The 22,230-nt window shown below is 37.8% G+C and overlaps 2 protein-coding genes across 3 annotated transcripts in view; both read right to left on the reverse strand.

Annotated features, from left to right (window-relative positions):
- shtn1 (shootin 1) overlaps positions 1-19,735 on the reverse strand; it is a 39,328-nt gene extending 19,593 nt beyond the window's left edge. Inside the window, exons 1-4 of the mRNA XM_040139654.1 lie at positions 19,627-19,735; positions 15,519-15,571; positions 14,193-14,253; positions 6,589-6,683 (exon numbers count right to left, since the gene is read on the reverse strand). Coding sequence (XP_039995588.1) covers positions 6,589-6,683; positions 14,193-14,253; positions 15,519-15,571; positions 19,627-19,681 — 264 coding nt within the window. The 5' untranslated portion in view covers positions 19,682-19,735. The remainder of the gene's footprint in view (positions 1-6,588; positions 6,684-14,192; positions 14,254-15,518; positions 15,572-19,626) is intronic.
- Positions 19,736-20,360: 625 nt separating this feature from the next.
- atp6v1ba (ATPase, H+ transporting, lysosomal, V1 subunit B, member a) overlaps positions 20,361-22,230 on the reverse strand; it is a 43,114-nt gene continuing 41,244 nt past the window's right edge. Inside the window, exon 14 of one of the 2 annotated variants that reach the window (XM_040139644.1) lies at positions 20,361-21,705. In XM_040139644.1, coding sequence (XP_039995578.1) covers positions 21,563-21,705 — 143 coding nt within the window. In that variant the 3' untranslated portion in view covers positions 20,361-21,562. Of the gene's footprint in view, positions 21,706-21,952; positions 22,033-22,230 lie in introns of those variants that run through there. The other variant, XM_040139645.1, reaches the window with a different exon arrangement.

Consider the following 22,230-nt stretch of genomic DNA (forward strand, 5'->3'; position numbering starts at 1 on the left):
CGACAGCCAGCAGCTGAATGATGACATGCGGCTAAACATGTCATCACTGGTCAGACTGGGCAGGGGCCAAGAGAAAACTACAGAGTCCGACATTGTCTTTGCATATATACACACCGACTCAACATTAATTTTCATATCCTCCGATTGGCATAATCGGGTGTTGTTACATGAATAACAATCTTACTATATTTACATTCATCCTTAGCCAGTAGTTTTAAATGGGATTCAACACTGCCGACTCTGGCCCCAGGAATGCATTTGACTATGGTTGCTGGTGAAACGATGATAGATAGAGCCGCCAATAACCAGAGTTGGTTTTTCAGCGGAGTATCTGTTTGAAACGTGAACTGGTTGGTGGTTAACCATGGGCTACTGTGGGCTGGCTAACTACAGCAGCTAACGATTTGGTTTCCATGGTACAGAGCCGTGCTTGCAATCCACTGGACCTCACCCCGATCACTGCCAATAAATTCCATTTATTACATGTACCATTATCACTAAAGGAGGCAGAGGAGTAACTAAACATAAGACACACCGAGCAAGAGAGAGCAGGAGAGTGAGAGGGAGACAGAGAAGCCTTTGCTAACTGTTAAAGTATCTAGCAGATCCGAATAGCATATTAACAACTGTGAAGTAGCGAGAAGGTCGACTTACCCCAAAACTCGGGTTAAGTCGCAATAGGTTCTCTCAACGCCAAATCCAGGGTTTATGCCAGACTATGTAAACCACGCTTTCTGGAATACACCTCGGAAAATTTCCAGTCTCTGTACTGCTCTCAATCTGAGCCTTGCATCGCACATGGGGGCCTTCAGGTTTGACTTGCGTCGGAACTCTATTGTAATTGCTCAGGTTTTTTATTTTTTATTTTTTTCATAATTTTTTTTATTCTTCCATTGGTAAAAGTGTACTGCACTATACATTGTACAAGTTACGTAAACGAAATTTCAGGAGGTGACGAAGGTGCACACGTCAGACATCAAAAATGACATATGTCCACCAGTAGATGACGCTATAATCAAGGTAAGCATGTTTTGGCTAGTAACTCCCACATAGTACATCGCACTTTATGTGCATGCGTTCCCTGAATGTAGCTGAATCTCGTGATATAGGCCCATTTAAGCCAATAATTTTTTTTCACAAAGTTGAAGCCTATACGAAACCTCCGATCTGCACAAAACTTTGCAAATAGAATCTAAGGACTTTAATCATCAAAAGCTGTTGAAATAATTTTGGTAATCCAAAAAAATATGAAGGAACAACTTCCCATAGGTTGCAGTCAAAACAGTGAGTGTTGCATATCATGGCAACCGTTATTGTTATTAACACAAAACTTGGTCCAGTACTTTCTCATGCCCCACTGAATCACTTGCATCGCCTTGATGGGCCACCAGATGTGATTTAAACTGGGGGCTTTGACCCTGTTAATACCTGCCTGCAGGTCTAGTTATTATTAGGGCCCCGGCACCTAGTGAAACTGCTATGTTTATTTTTTAGTTTTTTTGTTTAGTTTATGGACGTTAACGATAAATCCTTCATATACTCAAAAGTTAGTCACAGAGTTCCTCAAGGTTCTGTGCTTGGACCAGTTCTATTCACCTTATATATGCTTCATTTAGGCAATATTATTAGGAAACATTCCAGAAACTTCCATTGCAATGCTGATGATACCCAATTGCACTGTCAATGAAGACTTGGGAAACCAATCAGTTAGCTAAACTTCAAGCTTGCTTTAAGGACATAAAGACCTGGATGACCAGCAACTTTCTGCTGGTAAACTCAGAAAAAACTGAAGTTATTCTGCTTAGCCCCCAACACCTCAGAAACGCCTTATCCAATGATTAAGTTACTTTGAATGGCTTTGCCCTGGCCTCCAGCACCACTGTTTGGAATCTCGGAGTTCTCTTTGATCAGGATATGTCCTTTAACTTTCACCTAAAACAAACTTTGTGGCCTTTTTCACCTATGTAACATTTCAAAAATCAGGCACACCCTTTCTCAAAAAGACGCTGAAAAAAATGTCCATGCTTTTGTTACCTCTAGGCTGGATTATTGTAATTCCCTATTATCAGGCTGTCCCAACAAATCTTTAAATACTCTCCAGCTGATCCAGAATGCTGCAGCATGAGTACTGACAGGAACTAGGAACTAGGAAGAGATCACATTTCTCCTATGTTAGCTTCTCTGCATTTGTTCCCTGTAAAATTCAGAATAGAATTTCAAATCCTTCTCCTCACCTACAAAGCCCTTAATGGTCAGGCACCATCATATCTTAAAGAGCTCATAGTACCCTATTACCCCACAAGAACACTGCAGTCCCAGAATGCAGGCTTGCTTGTGGTTCCTTGAATCTCCAAAGGTAGAATAGGAGGCAGAGCCTTAAGTTATCAGGCTCCTCTACTGTGGAACCATCTTCCAGCTTTGGTCCGGGAGGCAGTAACCCTCTCCACATTTAAGAGTAGGCTTAAAACCTTCCTTTTTTATAAAGCTTACAGTCAGGACTGGCTCAGGCTTGTCTTGGACCACCCCCTAGTTATGCTGCTATAGGCCTAGACTGCTGGGTGACTAGCCCATGATGCACCAAGCTCCTCTTTCCTCCTCTTCCTCTCCATCTTTACGCATTCATATCCCATCAGTGCGCGTTACTAACTTGACTTCTTCTCTCTCCCTTAGTTTTGTCGATTTTCGTCTCTCTCCTCTCTCCTCCTGTCGCTTTCTGAAGGTATTTCTGCCCCTGGTGCTAGAGTCTGGATCTGTGACTGCCAACCACATACTGCCCCCATGATCCTGCTCAACGACCACTGCTTCAAATATTATGATTATCATCTATTATTATATTTAGTTTTATTAGTATTATTATTCAACCTATTATTATAATTATTAGTTTTATTATTAGTTTCATTATTGTTACACATCTTTATGTTATACGTCTACTGTGCTATGCCCCCCCCTTCTCCCTCTCTCTCTCAACCCAGCCAGTCGGGCAGACGACTGCCCACCATGAGCCGGGGTCAAGGTTTCTACCTGTTAAAAGGGAGTTTTTGCAGTCACCAAGTGCTTGCTCATGGGGGAATGTTGGGTCTCTGTAAATGTAAAGACTATGGTCTAGACCTGCTCTACATGAAAAGTGCCCTGAGATAACCTCTGTTATGATTTGGCACTATATAAATAAAATTGAATTGAATTGAATTAAATCTACTACATACTTGTTTCTCGACTTTTCTAACCTTTTTGGTTAGAAAAGTCTTAAGCCTTAAGTTAATGCTACAATGCTACACTTTATACAGCTAGGTCCATAAGTTTTTGGACGGTCAGATAATTTTCCTAATTTTGCCTCTGTACACCACCACAATTGATTTGAAATGAACATATTAAGATGTAACTGAAGTGAAGACTTTCAGCTTTAACTCAAGGGGTTTGACAACATAATTATAAATGGAAGGATTATTTTTAATACTTGAATGAAAATCCTTTGCAGTCAATGACTGCCTGAAGTCTGGAACCCATGGACATCACCAAATTCTGAGTTTCCTCCCTTGAGATGCTTTGTCAGGCCTTTACTTCAGCTGCCTACAGTTGCTGCTAGTTTGTGGGTCTCTCTGCCCTGAGTTTTGTTGTCAGTAAGTGAAAAGCGTGCTCACTTGGGCTGAGGTCAGGTGACTGACTTGGCCATTAAAGAATATTCAATTTCTTTGCCTTGAGAAGCTCCTGGGTTGCTTTCCCAGTATGTTTTGGGTCATTATCCATCTGTACTGTGAAGTACCATCCTATCACATTTGCAGCATTTGGCTGAATCTGAGCAGGTACTATAGCCCTATACACACTTCAGAATTCATGCTGCTACTTCTATCAGCAGTCACATCATCAATAATCTCCAATGACCCAATTCCATTGGCAGCCATACATGCCCATGCCATACCACTGACTCTTGTCTTCCCGTCATTCTGGTACAAGTTAATCTGCGTTTCATCTGTCCAAAGAATCTCGATCCAGAACTGGGCAGCTTTTTTAAGATGTTTTCTGGCAAAGTCTAATCTGGCCTTTCTGTTCTTGAGTGTTACCAGTGGCTTGTACCTTATGGTAAACCCTCTGTATTTACATTCAAATTACTACAGGACACTACACAGAATATAGGAAACACATGTTATATATTTTTTTATATTTTAGAAAAATGCCCAAAAAGCACATTTGGCCAGAAATGGAACATATACTAGACTGGTCAGATAGATTTACATTTGCTACATCTCTACAAATTCCCCCTTCTCTCATTGAGTATTCTTACATCCATCCTTGTGTCGTGCATTGCTTAGCTTGGTCTGCTTAGATAAATTAGGATTCTGAGACATAAACCCTATCCAAGTTTATTGAATGGATGTGGAGAGTGTTAATAAACTGTCATAGCCATACGTCCTGATCTCTGCTCCTCCGTAGGTTAGGCAATGAGTTATTGACAAGACAATAACTGAATATTCTAATAAAAGTCAAAACATTCTACTAAACTTGCTTCCTGAGAGGTTTATATTTTTAGGTTTTATTTCTCCTCCAAAAGTAAGTTAATCTAATTACAAGTAAATGCAAATGATTTTGATAGTGAAATCTTGATACAGTAGCATCATACTGCAAGGCAATGCTTAATACTGTAGTAAATCTCATTTAGGAAGCAGAAACTGACTCTCATTCTCTGTTACAACGATCATTTTCTCTGAGCACAGGGGCATTTGAACTGTTAGATCTTTGAAAAACAACTCCTTTCACACCTTCATCACCTTTATTTTTTGGTCTTTTTCAGCTTACACCATGAACAAGAAGGAAATGCAACAATATCAATATCATTTGTCACACTTACAATAAATGTGCAGTCCCATCACGGTATTGCAGGTCTGCCCCCCTCACAATTATGTGGACATTACATTTACCTTCTATTTACTTTTTCTTTACTTTTTCAGATATACAGTAGATGGGTAGGCTACTCTGGCAGGGGTGGGTAGTAAAGTCTCAGCTGTTAGAAGTTTTCTACATGATTCATGTCACAGTAAATTCTATTGTCTAAAGTTTAACCCTTTCTCAGTATTCCATTTGGTCCCCTAGCCCAATGGAGAAATGATTAGCCATTATTTTTTCAAAATTATAATTGCTTTAAAGTTGTTGTCTGCGGCTGGCATACAGTATAGGTTCCAAATCTGGAACAGGTATGAATCAAATCAATTTTGGTTTAAATTTTTTTGCTTCACTTTTTTTTTGTGTGGCAGGCCAAAAGCAAACTGCTTAAGGGCAAAGGGAAACATATCAAAGACAATTAAGACACACAGCAACATAAAAAGTATGTACCTATAAATAATTATCTTTTCTTTGTGTGTGTGTGTGTGTGTGTGTGTGTGTGTGTGTGTGTGTGTGTGTGTGTGTGTGTGTGCGTGTTTGCTTGACTGTGTGTATCTCAAAGTCAATAAAAAAATCTTGCACTGGCACCGTCATTGTAGGTGACGCCACTGGTTCAGACTCACCATCCATTGCTACCTCGTAAGTTACAGCAGATTGTAAATAATACTAAAAAATAAAGGTACATTTCTTCAACATATATAATAGACTACAGGATTACAGTAGAGTTTCAACTGAAACATCAAGAATAAATGTAATATATCATTATGCTGAATATTGGAATAATAATAAATAATACTGTAATTTGTTATGAATTCATTTAAAGGTTAAGCTTTTTACCCTTCACAAAATGTAAAATTAATTGCATTAATGAGCAGTAAATGATGTCAATAGACGAGTAGCAGGAGTGTCATGAGAGTCAAATTTTTCAAAGCCAGTGAAGACATCTTTGAGCCAGTAGTATTTATCAACCACCTAGTCAACTACCCAGATACCTTATAGTATTTGGGCCAGTGCAAATCTCACTTTTTCACTCGTGTAAGATGAGGATGAAAAAAAAAGCCATAGGAAAGAGGACCATTGAAGGGTAAGAAATATAAGACAAAAAGCCTTTAAATCAACCTTCACCATTATTCAAACTCAGCCTCCCACTGCCCCAAATCTTGAGGGCTTTTGTCTAGATATTAAATAAGAAATGATTACAGTGAAAAACTCAACACCAGTCGGCTGCAAAATCACTATGTGCCAAGCTCCCCCACTCTCAATCACAGCTCACATTTTAGCAAGGACCCCAAAAAAAACTGTACTCTGAATCAAAGAATACAATGCAATTTTAGAAACTAAGATATAGGGACAGCAACAGAACTGGAGGAAAACAGAGTGCCTTTGATTACAACATACAAATTGAATATGTCAAAGTGATGGTTTCTAGAATATACTGATTAGAGAGTCATCTTAAATTGCTGATTTGATACTGTAGTATTTATTTAGCCAAACTCTTTCAGTTCCACAAGATCCTGCAATTCTGATTACATGATTCCTACCTAGCTTTAACGTAATGATATGATTTTCTTGATTGTGAGCATGTTTTATTGGACTCGAATCCAAGTTAGGACATTTCAGTAACAGAAATAACACAGATGGCACGACAGATTGTTAGCTCATTTTATTTCAACAGTACTAGAAGACAGTACTTGTACTAAAGATGAACTGCACCTTGGAGGCCAGGGCTTCAGCACTTTCTCTACATGTCCTCTCGATCTCCAGGTTCTCCTGAATGGCACCGACCTCTTCAATGACCATCTGAGACACTAGGAAAAAAGAGAATTAAAGACATAGAAAATTATAAACCATATTGAAATTATTTTATAACTTGGTGTGAAACACTGAATGTCTTAAGGCCCCTATGCATAGTGTAATTTTGGGCTGTCCCAGATGATAGTTGACAATTGTGGTCCTAGATCTCACTGATCACTCATCTCCACTGATGGCTCATTTAAAGCTTTGAAGACCAAAGACAGGCAGCATCAAAATTCTGACAGAACTTTAGGACCAAATTCTCACAATGTGACCTCTGCTACAAGCCACATCTACACACCAACTAATCGAACACAGTATTAAATGTCACAGAATGACACTGACTGTCACTGACTGGTACATCATTGTAAGCACCTATACATACTGCATATATTGCCTAAGTACAGACAGTATACACTCTTTGTTTCCTAGAAATTAGGTTAAAAGCTATGGTTTTTTTTCTAAATACATTTGAAAGGAAATATAATTGCTGCTTGGATTATGCTTACTGTCAATGTTTTTTTCAAGAAAGTGGTACGTTTTTGTATTGCTCAGAAGTCTTAGTAATGTCCTAATGTCTATTACTGCATTTCAGTGCTGACTTTTTCATTCAAGTCTTATAGTCTTCAGTAAGTGAAAGGCGTTGTCAATTGGGTTGAGGTCAGGTGACTGACTTGGCCATTAAAGAATATTCCATTTCTTTGCCTTGAGAAGCTCCTTGGTTGCTTTCACAGTATGTTCTGGGTCATTATCCATCTGTACTGTGAAGTACCGTCCTATCAGTCTACATCATTTGGCTGAATCTGAGCAGGTACTATAGCCCTATACACACTTCAGAATTCATGCTACTACTTCTATCAGCAGTCACATCATCAATAAACACCAGTGACCCAGTTCCATTGGCACCCATACATATGCCCATTCCATAACACTGCCTGTTTGACAGATGACTCTTCTCTTCCCATCCTTTTGGTACAAATTAATCTTGGTTTCATCTGTCCATAAAATCTTGTTCCAGAACTGGGCAGGCTTTTTTTAGAGGGTTTCTGGCAAAGTCTTTTCTGGCCTTTCTGAGTGTTACAAGTGGTTTACACCTTGTGGTAAATCCTCTGTATTTACATTCATGAAGGTGTCTTCATGAACAGCTACCAAATGAAAAGTCAACACTTGTAATCAACTCCACACCTTTTATCTGCTTAGTTTTTCATGAAATAACGAGGGAACAGGCCACAACTGGACATGAAATTGATCAACTGTCAGCCTCTGAAAAAGAAGGACTATACTGTCCAAATACTTGTGTACCTAATCGTAGGTGTGTGTGTGTGTCTGTGTGTGTGTGTGTGTGTGTGTGTGTGTGTGTGTGTGTGTATATATATATATATATATATATATATATATTTATGCATATTTATATTCACATATATATATATATATATATATATGGCGGGCACATGACAGCCGGCATCCCATCAGCCAAATGTAATATGCAAAAATGGCACCTCTGCATGTTACTTTATTAAGTTATTTTATTGATACTGCAATAATAATAATAAATAAATAAATAAATAAAATAAAGTAGCATAGTAGTTGGGTGATAAGGTGCTAATTTCAACTGTTTTATACACTATCAGGTAAGGTAGTCTATAACAATGCATAATTTTAGAAGCTCATTAGATGTTTTGTATGAAAATCTAGATTTATTAACTAGTAAGTACTAAGTTCTCTCTGAAATATAGTGGAATGGAATTGTGAAATAGCATGCAATGAAAATACTAATATATACAAATATCTCAAAAGTGTACTTAAGTACTTGAGTTAATATACTTCTTATGTTCCACTACTAATAGGGGTCTTTACGGTGCCTCACATAGTATGGCTTGCAAGGACCAATAAGGGAAAAATAAAGTGCAAAAATAAGTGGGACACAATCAACATCTCTAACAATATTATTAAAGAAAAATACAGCATCAGTAATTTTGTCAAAATTTAATGGAGTAGCCTCTCTAGCCGAACTGATAACAAATGTCACCTTGCTAAGACCCATCATGTCAGTGTCCCATTTGACCAATTAAAACACCATTAACCCACCGATAAAGCAAAAAATTAAGAGAGTAAATAAATCCATGGTCAATGATACAAACATATACAGAAACAAGAAAATAATGCATGTTCATCTTACAATTTCTGCTCCTTAGCAAAGAAGCCCAGTGGTCAGTAGTGTTTGTTGATGAGACAATGTTAATGAAATATGAAAAGCAGCACATAAAATTCTTCTTCAATAACTATTTGTGTCAATACAAAGCTTAAAAGTCAACTCATGGCTATTGAACCTGATCAAAATGCCATCAAGGAATCAAATAACATGTTTAGGATGTTCTAAATGAGTGGGTGCATACCTGTGACTTCTTTCATTGCGCAGTTAATTGAGATAAGAGCGCCGTAACACTTGACACTGAAGTATATTTCTGCTTCCTATTGTGTCTACCATCTGCGTACCCTCATTGGTGAGTGACTTGAGTGCATCACTATGATTTCAATTCAAAAGGAAGCGAACTAAATATTGTTACCAATCTATCTTTTATTCAGATAATTTTCCCTACCTTTTTATTTTCATCAGCCAAGGCCAATGTGTATTGAGTATAGACTGAATAAAGTACATGCAGGAAACAATTTTAAGCATATGACTACAGTATGAATAATAGTTTAGGGTGTATGTGGGCTTTTTGTTCAGAATAATACATGTGATGCTGCACTTAACCCAGGGTGAGGGTGAACATATGCCTTTAAGCCTTAAGTCTTTGCTACAACAATATGGCTGCGCTAGAAAAATATATGATGAGAAGAATGGTGAATTTTTATTTGATAAAACACTGAAGGGTGTTAAATCAAGTAAATAGAGGAATTGAATTTGTATTTACTGAAGTATACAATGTCTGTTCAATATACAGAAACACCAGGCTGAAAGTTAATCCTAATCTTATCTTCTGAAAAGATCAATGAGGTGCAATAAATTCAGGCTTAGTTGAACCTTTTCTTCCTTGATAGATATCGATGTTAAAGCTGCATTATGTGATTTTTGGACAGGAGAGGAACAATGTAAAAACACGACATCTCATGTATTTTTAAAAAAACAACTTCAATTTAAGGTCCACTTACTTGTTTGTTATCAAGCTTTCAACCATATCACACATTCTTCATTAGCAGATGGACTTATAGAAGAGCTCAGAATAATGGAACATTTGACAGTTCCATTACAGTTCCATGACAACTAAGAATACTTTAGAATACCATGTGGTATGGTCGAAGCTCCAAACAAGCAAGTAAGTGAACTTTGAAACTGTTTTGCCAACTGCTGTTTCCAAGGTCAAGAAAAAACTGTCAAGCTTATAGCTTAACCTTGCTTAAGCTTAAAATAAGATTAATATTATCCCCTTAAAAATTCATAAATATTATGACCGCTGCATAGCTGCAACGTTCTGTGTGACACTTATTTGTGCCAGATATTTGAACTGCTTATTGTTCAAAAAGTAGTGTCTAACTGTGTCTGTCTGCTGTTTGGTGCTTTTCACTGAAAAAAGAGGTGCCTGCTTCTGCTGGAAATTAGGTTGATGAAAATAAGTTTATGAGGTGAAAAGCAAACAAAAAAACTAACAGTGGCTAAAAAGCTCCATGGAGGTGAGGGGAACTGCAGGGCTAGTGATAATTCTGTGTGGATTCATGTGATCCATTGTAGATATGAAAATTATTGATTAGGGCAGCTTTAACTGAACCTAGGTAGTTAAAAGAAAAATCAGGTAAAATTCCACATCACAAATTGTAATGTTGTTTAAGCTGCAATCACACCTCAGAACAAAAAGGACACCCTTAAACAATGCCCTGCCACTTTACTAATTAAACATTGTGGAAATTAGGTTGATGAAAATAAGTTTATGAGGTGAAAAGCAAACAAAAAAACTAACAGTGGCTAAAAAGCTCCATGGAGGTGAGGGGAACTGCAGGGCTAGTGATAATTCTGTGTGGATTCATGTGATCCATTGTAGATATGAAAATTATTGATTAGGGCAGCTTTAACTGAACCTAGGTAGTTAAAAGAAAAATCAGGTAAAATTCCACATCACAAATCGTAATGTTGTTTAAGCTGCAATCACACCTCAGAACAAAAAGGACACCCTTAAACAATGCCCTGCCACTTTACTAATTAAACATTGTGGTTGAGCAAGGGAGATATTAAGCATTAGTGCCATTGCTGTGGGCAATTCCTTCCCCACAGTGACACCTAATTAAGAACTTGATGAATGCCAGCACTGGGCGATATCCACGTTCCTCCGGCGCCCTGAACATCAGTCACTGAATAGCACTTAGCTGCCAGTTTTCATCCTCAACCTTGTCTCCATTCCTCTCCGCCTGTTTCCATAATGACGTGGCCACACTCAACAACCTACGAAAGGACGCCTTGAACTAAATGACATGTTAATTATAATTACTGGTAGCCATGGTAAATAAACAGCGGTGGAAGTGTTGAAAGTGTATGAGCACGAGTCGACGGGGGGCTCTGGCATGTCAGAATTGGCAGTCTTAATTGTAAGTTTCGGCCTCCCCATCATCATCACTCTATTTTTTTTACTCCCCTCCTTTTTGTGCCTGTCTTTTTTCATCCTCCTCTCAGGAAAGACAGTGATTACCCCTGTGCCGACGTGCTGCATAATGGTATCAGCACCGCCAATGGAGCAGTGAATTAAATTGTATCTGCAGCCGCTGTGAAGCCTTGATGAGGGGGGCAGATGCCTTTGTGGTGTTATCATTATAACACAATGGTCATGTTGTCATCAACCTTGCCATCGGCAATTGAAAAGGCATGATTGTGTGTTGGGGGCTTTTTCTCCTGTCCTCCCACTGCACCCCCCACCAATCCTGTCGCCCCACCCCCAGCCGTTTCGTTGTGAATAGGAGCAATTTTCTAAGAGCTATGAAATCACGTAATAGGTCCTAATATGCAGCTGCTTGGCACAGTGAGGCAGCCTCTATTAACACGGAAGTCAAACACAATATGTGTTTTGGCTGGAGAAAAACTGAATACACGAGTATGGGCCAAATTTATTCAGATGAAAATCCACACAACTGTCACCATTACAAAGACAAACTATTTGCTCCATCTTTTGACATGTGTTGCCCTATTTCAAATTCTGTCTTAACTAAAGTGGTCATAGCAAAGCATTCAACCTGTAAAGAAAATCATTTCGGAAAGCTGAATGATGGGCTAAAACATTTGAAACATATTTGTAGGGTTGGGAAACAGATTCAGGATAAAAGCTGGAGCAGTGAAAGTGCTTTTCCACTGTCATTATCTGTGTCCTGTTTGTATTTGTACAGCTGTGATCATTTTCAAAACAACATACATTTATGACAACAGAACACATGTTCTCTCATACAAAATGAGATCTCTCTAGGTATAGGTAGGCAGATGCGTTGAATCTTTTACACCTTCGAAAGAATGTACTGTATGTTCAAACATTTTCATATTTTGAAATCAAAGGTTGATTCACTTCACACAGTGATTGCTGAAAATACACGATCTATTAAATATTGTAATATGATTATATTACAAGAGGGCCTGCTAAAAATAAAAAAAATGCTGGCAAAGGCCTCACTAAGCTGAATTTATATCAAATTTCATGTTTGTCTATTAGTGTTTTCTTGACATTTGATCAGAATTGTTTTTAGATTACAAATCTGAAAATGTTTAAATTAAAGTTTTTTTAGTGTTGCATTGAATTAAAACTAATACCATTAAAAATTAGCAGTATAACAGCCTTTTTATGTGTACATGTGTATGTGTTTGTGTGTGTGATCTTTGTTTTATTTTAGAAGAACCTTAATATACTGTATGTCCAAAACACTACCTTATACAACTGTTTTCACAGACTGAGTAGTACTCCCTGAAAACTGACTTCGAAATGTAAATGGGTGTTGTGCCTAAATAATAATATGTGGGAAAATGTGCTGACTTCATCAAATAAATTGCTACACTTACTTTTCAATTTCGGGTTTTCAGGCATTTGCTATTGAGTCTCCATAGAGAAATTAGAAAAAGGTTTTCAATGTCACAACTGTGATATGGAGACAACTGAGTTCACCGAACTCGAGAGTTCAACAAAATTAAGGTATCAATTTGAACGGACTGTTTAGTCACACGAACAGTCATTACAGACAGACTTGCTTTCCTTTTACATCTCCTCAGTTGAAAGAGTCAGTTCTTCATTTGACAGGAAGAATTTACAACTACAGCTGCTGAAGCCATTTTGTTCAAGAGTCAATGCAAAGACAACAGGCAAAGCAGGGTGTTCACAGTGACTTTGTTGAATTCAAAGTGGGGGGGTTGTCACAGTTGTTTCTTATGCAAAGAAACAACCGTGACATTCCTTCGCATGGATTAAAGACACACAGAAGGTTTACATCATGTCTGTTTTCTTCAAACTACAAAAAATTAGAGTTTCTGGAGATTTTTAACTCTCCAGCAATGCATGCTGGGAAGTCAATTAATATGCTAGTTTTGTTTCTTTCAAAACTTCATTTAATGGGTTGAGTGATTTATTAGCAGTTCATTCAACTCATCATTTCAAGTCAGAAGACCTCAAGCTAGAACAACTCAGTTTATAAATCATGTTTATAAACTCATGTTGAAATTAACAAAACTTATGTATTTACATTAAGTTAACGAGAAAAGATTAGTTGATTCCACTGAATTCCTGTTTGATGTTTTACAGTGTACAAATATGGATGAGCCAGCTTGTGGATACAGCAGTGAGAAAGTTGATTACCAACTCTATCTTAAACTCACTCTTTGACATGTAGCTAATTTGCAAAAAAATGTAGTTCTGTGGTATTTGGTTGAGTAGATGCATTGTGAGAACTGGATACTGTGCTCCAAGATGGTGCCCAATGGAGTGGTTGCTCACCTTGTGTATACAATACAAAAAGTTTGTTTTTCACATCATGTCGTGAAGATTCTCAGTCATCCAGGTCATGGTATTCTATAAGTGCTATGTGAAGGCAACTGGACTTGCTTGAAGTTCTTCAAGACGTTTGGCCTCTCATCAGAAAGGCTTCTTCAGTTTTGAGCCTTTCTGATGAGAGGCCAAACGTCTTGAAGAACTTCAAGCAAGTCCAGTTGCCTTCACATAGCACTTACAGAATTTTCCCATCATGTTTTGCTTCCACATTGTATATCAGTGTCTCTATCCCTTGTCTCGCCCAGGTTGTACCACACACTTTACACTTAGATGCCGCTTTATAGATCTTTTTCCAATAGTGGTCTATGGAGAGAATGATTTCAGAGCTGCTGGGTTTTTTTGTTGTTGTTGCAGAACTGCTGTTAGCCACTGGGAGAAGTTGGCAGAAATGCTGCCACACTGTATCCATTTATATCAATACATTCATTAGTTAAAGCTTGTTTGTAGAATGAAAACATTTCTGTCGTAATCTCAATTTCTGGACATGTATTGACCCAGGAGAGATAAACTTACCTTGCTGGATCTCATTGAGCTTCTTGATGGCCTTGTCTCTCTCCTCCTCCAGTCTCTTGCACTTATGGAAGAGAGACAGACAGAGCAGCTTTACGACAGGATGGCTGCTGTTTTAATCATCCTTTAACCTGTCTGCCTAATTTAATGAAAATGTGTTACAACGTATCAAAAAGTATATTATATACAGTATAGCACTGAAGGGCAGATGGGTAAATATAATTACTGTCTCCAAAAGTGATGTTTCCATATTAAATATACAGTATACCAAATAACCAGATACCTAGAATCCTCTACACAGTTTTAAATGCATTTTTAAAAAGCACATTTCCACATTTATCTTAGATAACAAATAGAGTGTGAGAACAACCAGCAAACATTTGGTGCTGTGTGGCTTTATTTGGCTGTAGTCACATTCAAAATAAACCTGTCTCGAGAACAGTGCAAACATTTCTCTCAAACCATTTTGTCGTGGAAATCTTTAATAAAAAGATAGAGACTCAGAACTATCTTTTGGCTTATATTCCAGACAACATTTCCAAATGGGCTCAAGCATACAGAGATCTCAGGTCTCCACGAGGAAAGAGCTGCTCTGTGAGTCTCCTTTTTTATACACAATCGTGAGCATGTAAAGGAGGGGCTGTCACACAAAGGTTCGAAGTCCAGCAACCTGGTATTTTCTCGTCTTAACTGAAACGTCCAGTTACCTAGCTGTCCATGAGAAGAGGAACTGGGTTATCAGTACACAATGTGTTGAATGCGCCGCAGACTCGTACATGAAGTTGCACAAGACAGTAATGTATTGATCAAAGTACTATTTTGCCATTACACATTTGTTTGTGTAATCAGCGTAGCCTTTAATAATACCCTTTAATCTCTCTTCATTCACACACACTGACATTGCTATTGTTTCTCTGCTTTTATTATTCATTATCATTAATCATAATTTGGTAAATTTTCTTCATCCAGTTTTACACTCAACTCATAAAAAAGGATTTTATTTTTCTTGTGCACAGTCTCTCAGCAACAAGACAAAGAAGATTCATGGATAGTAGTAAGCAACTACTACTGTTACAACTATTTCTGCTTTCCCTGCCTCTGCTTGTCCTTCAGTTAATACAGCTACTACTAAAGTGAGGCCAACTACTGCTTTTACTGTAACTGCTAAATGATCCTACTGCTGCTACTACTACTATTACTGCTACTGCTGCTACTGTAACTAAACTATATGACATTCATCATATCAGAGATGTTCAAAACTGAACCAACTCTACATACAGTCAGACGTACAATATTATCATTCTAACCCTGACTGATATCAAATCTCACCTCCATGGTTGCTGTCTCATGCTTCCTCTGCAGGCTTTCATACTCCTGTAGGGCTGTGGGGAGCAAAGGATGATAGTAAGCCATCTTCAGCAGTAAATCACAATGAAGCAAATGTCAGTGAAGAACATAGTATCCATATCTTCCTGTTTAAAAAAAGTCAACAAGTGGAAACTTGTCCAGCATGTGATAACTTCTCATACAGTGACTACTGTGGCTTGTGTCCAGTGTCTGGCACAGAATTTTGAATACAGTAACACTCTGATTGCCCCTTGTGTGTTACTACAATAGTAAGAGGAACTGCGGAACTGCTTTCTATAATAAATTTGTGTTAACAGATTAGTTGGCTGGTTGCTGGCAAGATAATATGTGTTAAGTACAGCTAGCAGCCCAAACCATAAAAGAATGCATGTTTTTCTACAATACATACTGTAGGTCTCAGAAGTAAAAGATAGTTGTTTTTTTTCACAGACTGGGACTTTACCTTACAGATACTATATGTAAGGAAAAACCCTCCAACACAAACACATGCTACTACGTGCAAGTTCTCCCCATGGAACAACATGTGTTAATCAGCAACCATATTTAGCCTCTAGTTGCACCTTGTGACATTCAGGAATTACGGAAGAGGAAACTAAGGATGCCCTTTACTTGCAGTGAGGTAAGCTCTTAATCAAGGGTTTTGTAAAGGAATAGTCTCACATTTTGGCATATACAATGTGATTGTTAGAGAGCATTCTCTCAGACAGAAGACAAGACTGTAAATGTAAATTTGCTCTCTGTGCATCCAGTACATAGTAAAAACAACTGAAAACAGGGAGAAACTGAGTAAACCTAATAATAATAATAATGATAATAAGTCTGCATGCATAATGAGTACTTTTTCTTTTCAAACTTAACATACATTTTTCTAGTGATACTTTTCTACTTTTACATTATATTTTTGAATGCGAAACTTTTACTTGCATTGTGGTATTGCCATTTTACATAATTAAATGATCTAAATACTCACTACACCAATGAGAAGATGTAACAACCTTTTGAACTTTCTCTAAAATTACACATCTTGTTATTGAAAACCAGAAATTGTTGTCTTCCAGACAAAACTATCAAAGACAATGTAACACTGGGAGTTGTAGTGGCCTAAGTTGTTAAGCTGCATGCTGTATACAGCCATGATTCCAACGCTCCCAGTTTTATTTGTTGCATGTCATTATTGTGCGCCTGTCCACAAAGAAGCAGATAAAAGATTTACATTGTAGTTGTGGTGCACTGGACACAGAGGTAAATGGTTTGGAATTACAGGATTCTTTGATAACTGATTAATTTATCTCTTAAGTAAATGATCAAAACATTTTCTTGTTTAAGCTTCTCAAATGTGAATATCTTGTGTTCACATTACAATGAATTGAATTTTTTGGCGTTTGGAGTGTTTGGACAAACCAAGATGCTTGATGAAATCAGTTTGGCCTTTAGGAAATTGTGAAGGGCATTTAAACTGTTGTCTGATCATATACTGTATAGGCTAAACAATGTTTTCATTACAAATACCAGTAGGAGACAAACAATGGCTTTGGATTAAAGTTTTATAGACTCCCTGGACCCACTAAGTAACCTTATCATCTTTTTATGATAAACTATTCAGACATGCTCAGGACCAGATGAACTTCTCACCCTATAAAAAAGGTGTCACAAGTTACGTATGCCAGACCTGGGACTACCATCTTGAACCTGGAGAAAGTGATGTTTTGATCTGATAATACAATTAACTACAGGACTGAACTTTCATTATCGGCCTTGTGGTCATCCAGCTGTTGAACTCTAAAAAAAAGACAAGACAAGATACAAACATCCTTGGAACAGAAGAAAGAAGATTGCATTCAATATTCAAAATTACGTTTGAAGAAAATAATCAGAATCAAACACATAATTGATCAGCAGTCTTTTCCCCTCTCTTTTTCTGTCTCTGCACTACAAACACACAAACACAAATGTAACACCCAGACCTGTCTCTGAGAGAGCCTCATCAGGCACATCATAAATTGCCAGAATTGCCGTGAATATCCCCTTGATAAAAACAACAGCATCCTACACTTGGGGAGATCTCATTGGCACATTTTTCACTTTGACAGGTTTAGTACCTGAACTCTTTGCAGTTCTGTCTTTGTTTAACTTTGCTTTTGGCTTGTCTTTATCTTCGTCTTTCCTTTTTACTTTTTTTCTTCAAGATTTTTATGTTTAATGCTTGAGGCTGTGAGTGTATATTTCCTCAATAGTTCTTTTACTGGGATCACCAGCACTAGTTGATATAGTTCTATTTTCGGAAATATTATGAATATGGGCAGGTGCACACTGGTCAGCTTTGAGTCTGTAGTTATCTTTCAGTATAAAATAATTGGGTTAAAATGACTTAATATGCTGCAAATACTAGCTTTTTATGTTTGTGTAGGATTCATTTAGGCTAAAAAGAGTGCCAGGTAGAGTGCATTCAAAGCACTATAGTTCATCTAGAGATAACGTGCAGACTTTTTTCCCCCGTTGACCAATCCATTGCTTGAAGAGTGGGTACGATTTCAAGATTTTCTTTGCTTGACTACAGCCTTAGTTCCTACCAAAGTGATCAGTGAGTTCAACATATTTATACTGACCATTAAGGACTCTTAAGGATGTGATATCTCCAAAGGGATGGAGCTTTCAAATTGCTCTGCAGTGTGTCATAATATAGGCTTGGACCAGCCACTGCCATGTGTCCGTTTATTAAGGTCATACTGTGGTATGAACAAGGCTGGATTGCCAACTAATATGCACTACTAAGGTGTGATATTACATATTAGAGGTGACAGTGGCGTGAGGTGAATAGGCAAGTAGAGCCGAAGAACCAACCACTCCCTCCCCCCAAAACCATCATCTCAATGTGCGATTCATCTGTTTACTACACCAACAAGAAAATACAGACCAGACTAAAGCATACCTTTTCATGAGAGTAGCAGTAACAAGTCTGTCTTAAATTCAGGGCCTGTCCTGTCTCATAATCTTTGGCCGCCACTCTTTCCTGCGCTGAAAGTCTATCTCTGCAACGTGCAATGACAAACTCCAGTGACAATACAGAATCCCGTATTCATTTTCCTCAAATTTCCCAAACTTACTGCAGGTCTCCCACAGTGAACCCTACACCCTGATTAGCAGAAAGGAAATTATATTAATATGATAACTAAAAAGTGGTAACAAAACTTCTACCGATTTGAGATGATAAATCGTTTACTTGCTACTGCCACCTCTTAACACTTGGGAAGAAAAGATTGTGGAAGTTATTTTCTAATGCACAGTCAGTTTCCACATTCATCTGCACGTGTATAATAATGCCTACAATATCATGACTGATTTGCACCAAACTTGGCAGAGGGATGGGGAATGGGCCAGGGAAGAACCCATTACATTTTGGGACAGATCTGGATCATCTAGTAAGAATCTGAATATAATATGAACTTCTCTGAAGGCTGGTTTATGTTGTTTGACAATGGCCTTGGCAGAGGTCTGCACTCTCTAAGTGCCCTTCTAATTGAAGTCTATTTTTAACTGTAACTGGCCAAGCACTGCTTGCCTTGCTTGTCCTAACAGCACACCGCTGAATGGTGACATGACAGGGGCCTTCAGGTGGGTCAGACTTTATTACTGGTTATGAGGCCCTGTCTAGTTTTAAACCTGTTTATTCAGTCTTATGCTTATATGAAGCAAGTTTTTAAATTAATGTGTGTTTAATCAAACTACCACACAGCAAACATTGGTCATGTAATATTCCAGCAGAGAAATACTGTACTGACTGCACAGAATGGGTGAAAAAAGGGAGGTTTAAGAGCCCAGCACTCACTTTTGCCCTTGGGTCCACTAGCAGTTTATCCCAGCACTGGGTATAAGGAGTCTGCTTAGTTTTTACACCGAAGTTATCAAAAATAAACCCTTAAAAAGGGTCGTGTGAATATATTTTTAATTTGTGTATCCTTAGCTAACACGCGAATTTCTTTCAAGTGCACAGGACTGTATCAAATATCGGTCCTAGATGGTGTATAACAGCGACATAGAGACCATTCGCGTCAAAACAAATAATACTTACCTTGGTTTGACAGCTCTGTAATGACATTCATTTTATCCAGCTCTTCTGCAGCCATAGCGAGAAAATCTTTAACCGAAGTTCAACAGGAAGTAGTCCTTTGCGACACACCTGTAAGGTAGATTCCCTCGCGCGCGAGCTACAATGTAGTACTGTACATAAATGTCCAGCTTATCTTGCGACACTGTCTGAAATATTCAACCTATTTTGATAGTCCCACCGCTTAATTATTTCGACAATATTAATAGAAATATGAAAAAAAAATCTTAATAAAAAACGTACGTGGATAGCACATAGTAACTGGTAATAAATGATGTGTGATAATGGTACCAGTACTTGGTGCTCTGGTCATTCCTGCTGATATTAAGTGGGATCAAGTTGTACTAAGAACTGGACTTGTATTCACTGTTTTCTCTTTTATTTGTCTTTTTGTCAAAATGTAAACAACACAGACAAAATAATTTGAATTCTCTACTGACACTCTGAGCAAGAGATGTTTTAGGGTTAGCAGCTCTTCAGAATAGTAGAGAGTCCAAGACATATTTTTGCAATTTCAAATTCACCTACATTTTTAACAAATAATATGCAAAGCAAGCTGTCATATCAGATTTTCCATACAGCTTTTAAGTAGCTGGAATCACAGGGAAAGCTCTGTCGTGTCAGAGGAGGGTGACACGGACCCCATGAAGTATATCAGTGTTGCAGATGTATGAAGTTATAACTAAGACCAGAAAAGACAAGATTTATCATATAATTTAATTTAGTCATGGACAAATAAACTCACAAAACCATTATGGTTGCACAACAAAGAATTAGTTTCTGGAGACAGGAATGTTTAACACACTTTTGTATATTCTTTTCCATATTACAAATCAAACAACAAAAACACAAATAATGTTAACATCCACTGTATTCTTTCAAGAGTAAGTAGAGGAAGCAAGAGGGCCCAAAAGAGGGAAGAAAGAGTCAAAGTACTGGGGGTAACATACAATAAACATCTGAACTCTGCTTGTGGCCGTAGTTTGTCTGTTTACTAAGGATGTTGAGAATGGTAACATGAGAAGATTTAAGTAATAGTGAACTTGAGAACATCGGCATGAAAAAATACAGCAGTTGTCTTTATTAAACAAGACCCAGGGAGTGGACAAAATAAGAGAAACACAGGAATATAATATCACCCTCTGGTAAATACCAATATAGTGACATTTATGATGTGTATTTTGTGAAGCTGCAAGTTTGTGTTGTTCAGTAAATAATTCATTCAAAGTATGCCTTTTAGTTTACAAAATGACAATCAAGTAGAATAAATACCTAGTAGAATAATACATTCTAGATAAAAACCAAACTTTATGAATTGCAACTAACTGGCATGGACTGCAGGGCTACAGTATGTTGGGGCATTTGTTATTTTGTCGACCTCCATATGTAGACATCTTTCTTTTATGGGAAACCTCTTGTTTTTTTTATTGGGGGATGGATTATAACATGGCATTTATTTAAAAAAAAGAAAAGGGAGATCCAGCAGTAACACACTGCAATAAATAAAGCAGATCTATAATTTTTAGGATATGTTCACGTTTTTTGCAATCAAGGGTTCATATTACAACAAGACACTTTCCATACACAACTTCTGGACACAAATACACTACAGTACATCTATATAAGGGGGAGATTATTGCCCTGTTCTCATTCAGGGTAGGGAAGAAGTGGAGGGTGATGTTGGGGTGAGTTGATTCATTGGAAGGAGAAGAACCTGAGGTAATAAGAACAGTGGAGAAAGAAGATGAAGTCTGGAATGGGTAAAGGCTCAAAAACACTGATATTCGACCGCCCGGAAGGGAAGGGCTATAGAGCAAGATGAAAGAAAGGAATAAATGGAGAGGAGATTTGTGGGTAGAAAGGCGAGTGGACCTAGAACGAGAGGATCCCTTAATGTGCCTCAGTGACGGACGGCAGACTCCCTGGGGTAAAACTCGGCCAGGGTGCTCTGAGGAATCCTCTTCAGCATCTCCTTGGGGAAGATTCGCAGCAACTGCCAGCCAATGTCCAGGGTTTCATACACTGTCCTGTTGTCATACGGGCCTGAGGGAGACATACAGGCAACAATGGTGCTGGTTAGCATCCACACACGATATCAACTGGGGTAGTCTCACACAAACACAGTCTCTACTGTACATAACATTATCCAAAGAGACACCAAGATATTCAATGTTAAAGCTCAAGTAAATTATTTTGTGACCAATTGTATACACAAAATGGATATGACAAATGTGTTATTTTGTGCTTATTTACACATGCAGCAGACACATAGCAAGATTATATCCCACTTCGGTTGTATATATGTTCACCTTATGAATATAAGTTTGATATTCACTCTCCTTATAGCTCTGTTTTGGTCTCCACCATCTCCTGAGAAAAATACAGTGGCTTCAGAAAGTATTCAGACTCATTCAATTTCTGCACACTTGTAGATTTTATTTTAAATGGATAAATTTGCCATATTTGCCCAGCAACCTACACTCAAAACGACAAAGTGAAAACATGTTTGTAGAAATTTCTGCAAAAAAAAGTGAAAACTAGTTGAAAATAATTTTTGAAAATAAACGA

Source organism: Xiphias gladius, chromosome 11 (genome assembly GCF_016859285.1).
Source record: "Xiphias gladius isolate SHS-SW01 ecotype Sanya breed wild chromosome 11, ASM1685928v1, whole genome shotgun sequence".
NCBI classification, from domain to species: domain Eukaryota; kingdom Metazoa; phylum Chordata; class Actinopteri; order Istiophoriformes; family Xiphiidae; genus Xiphias; species Xiphias gladius.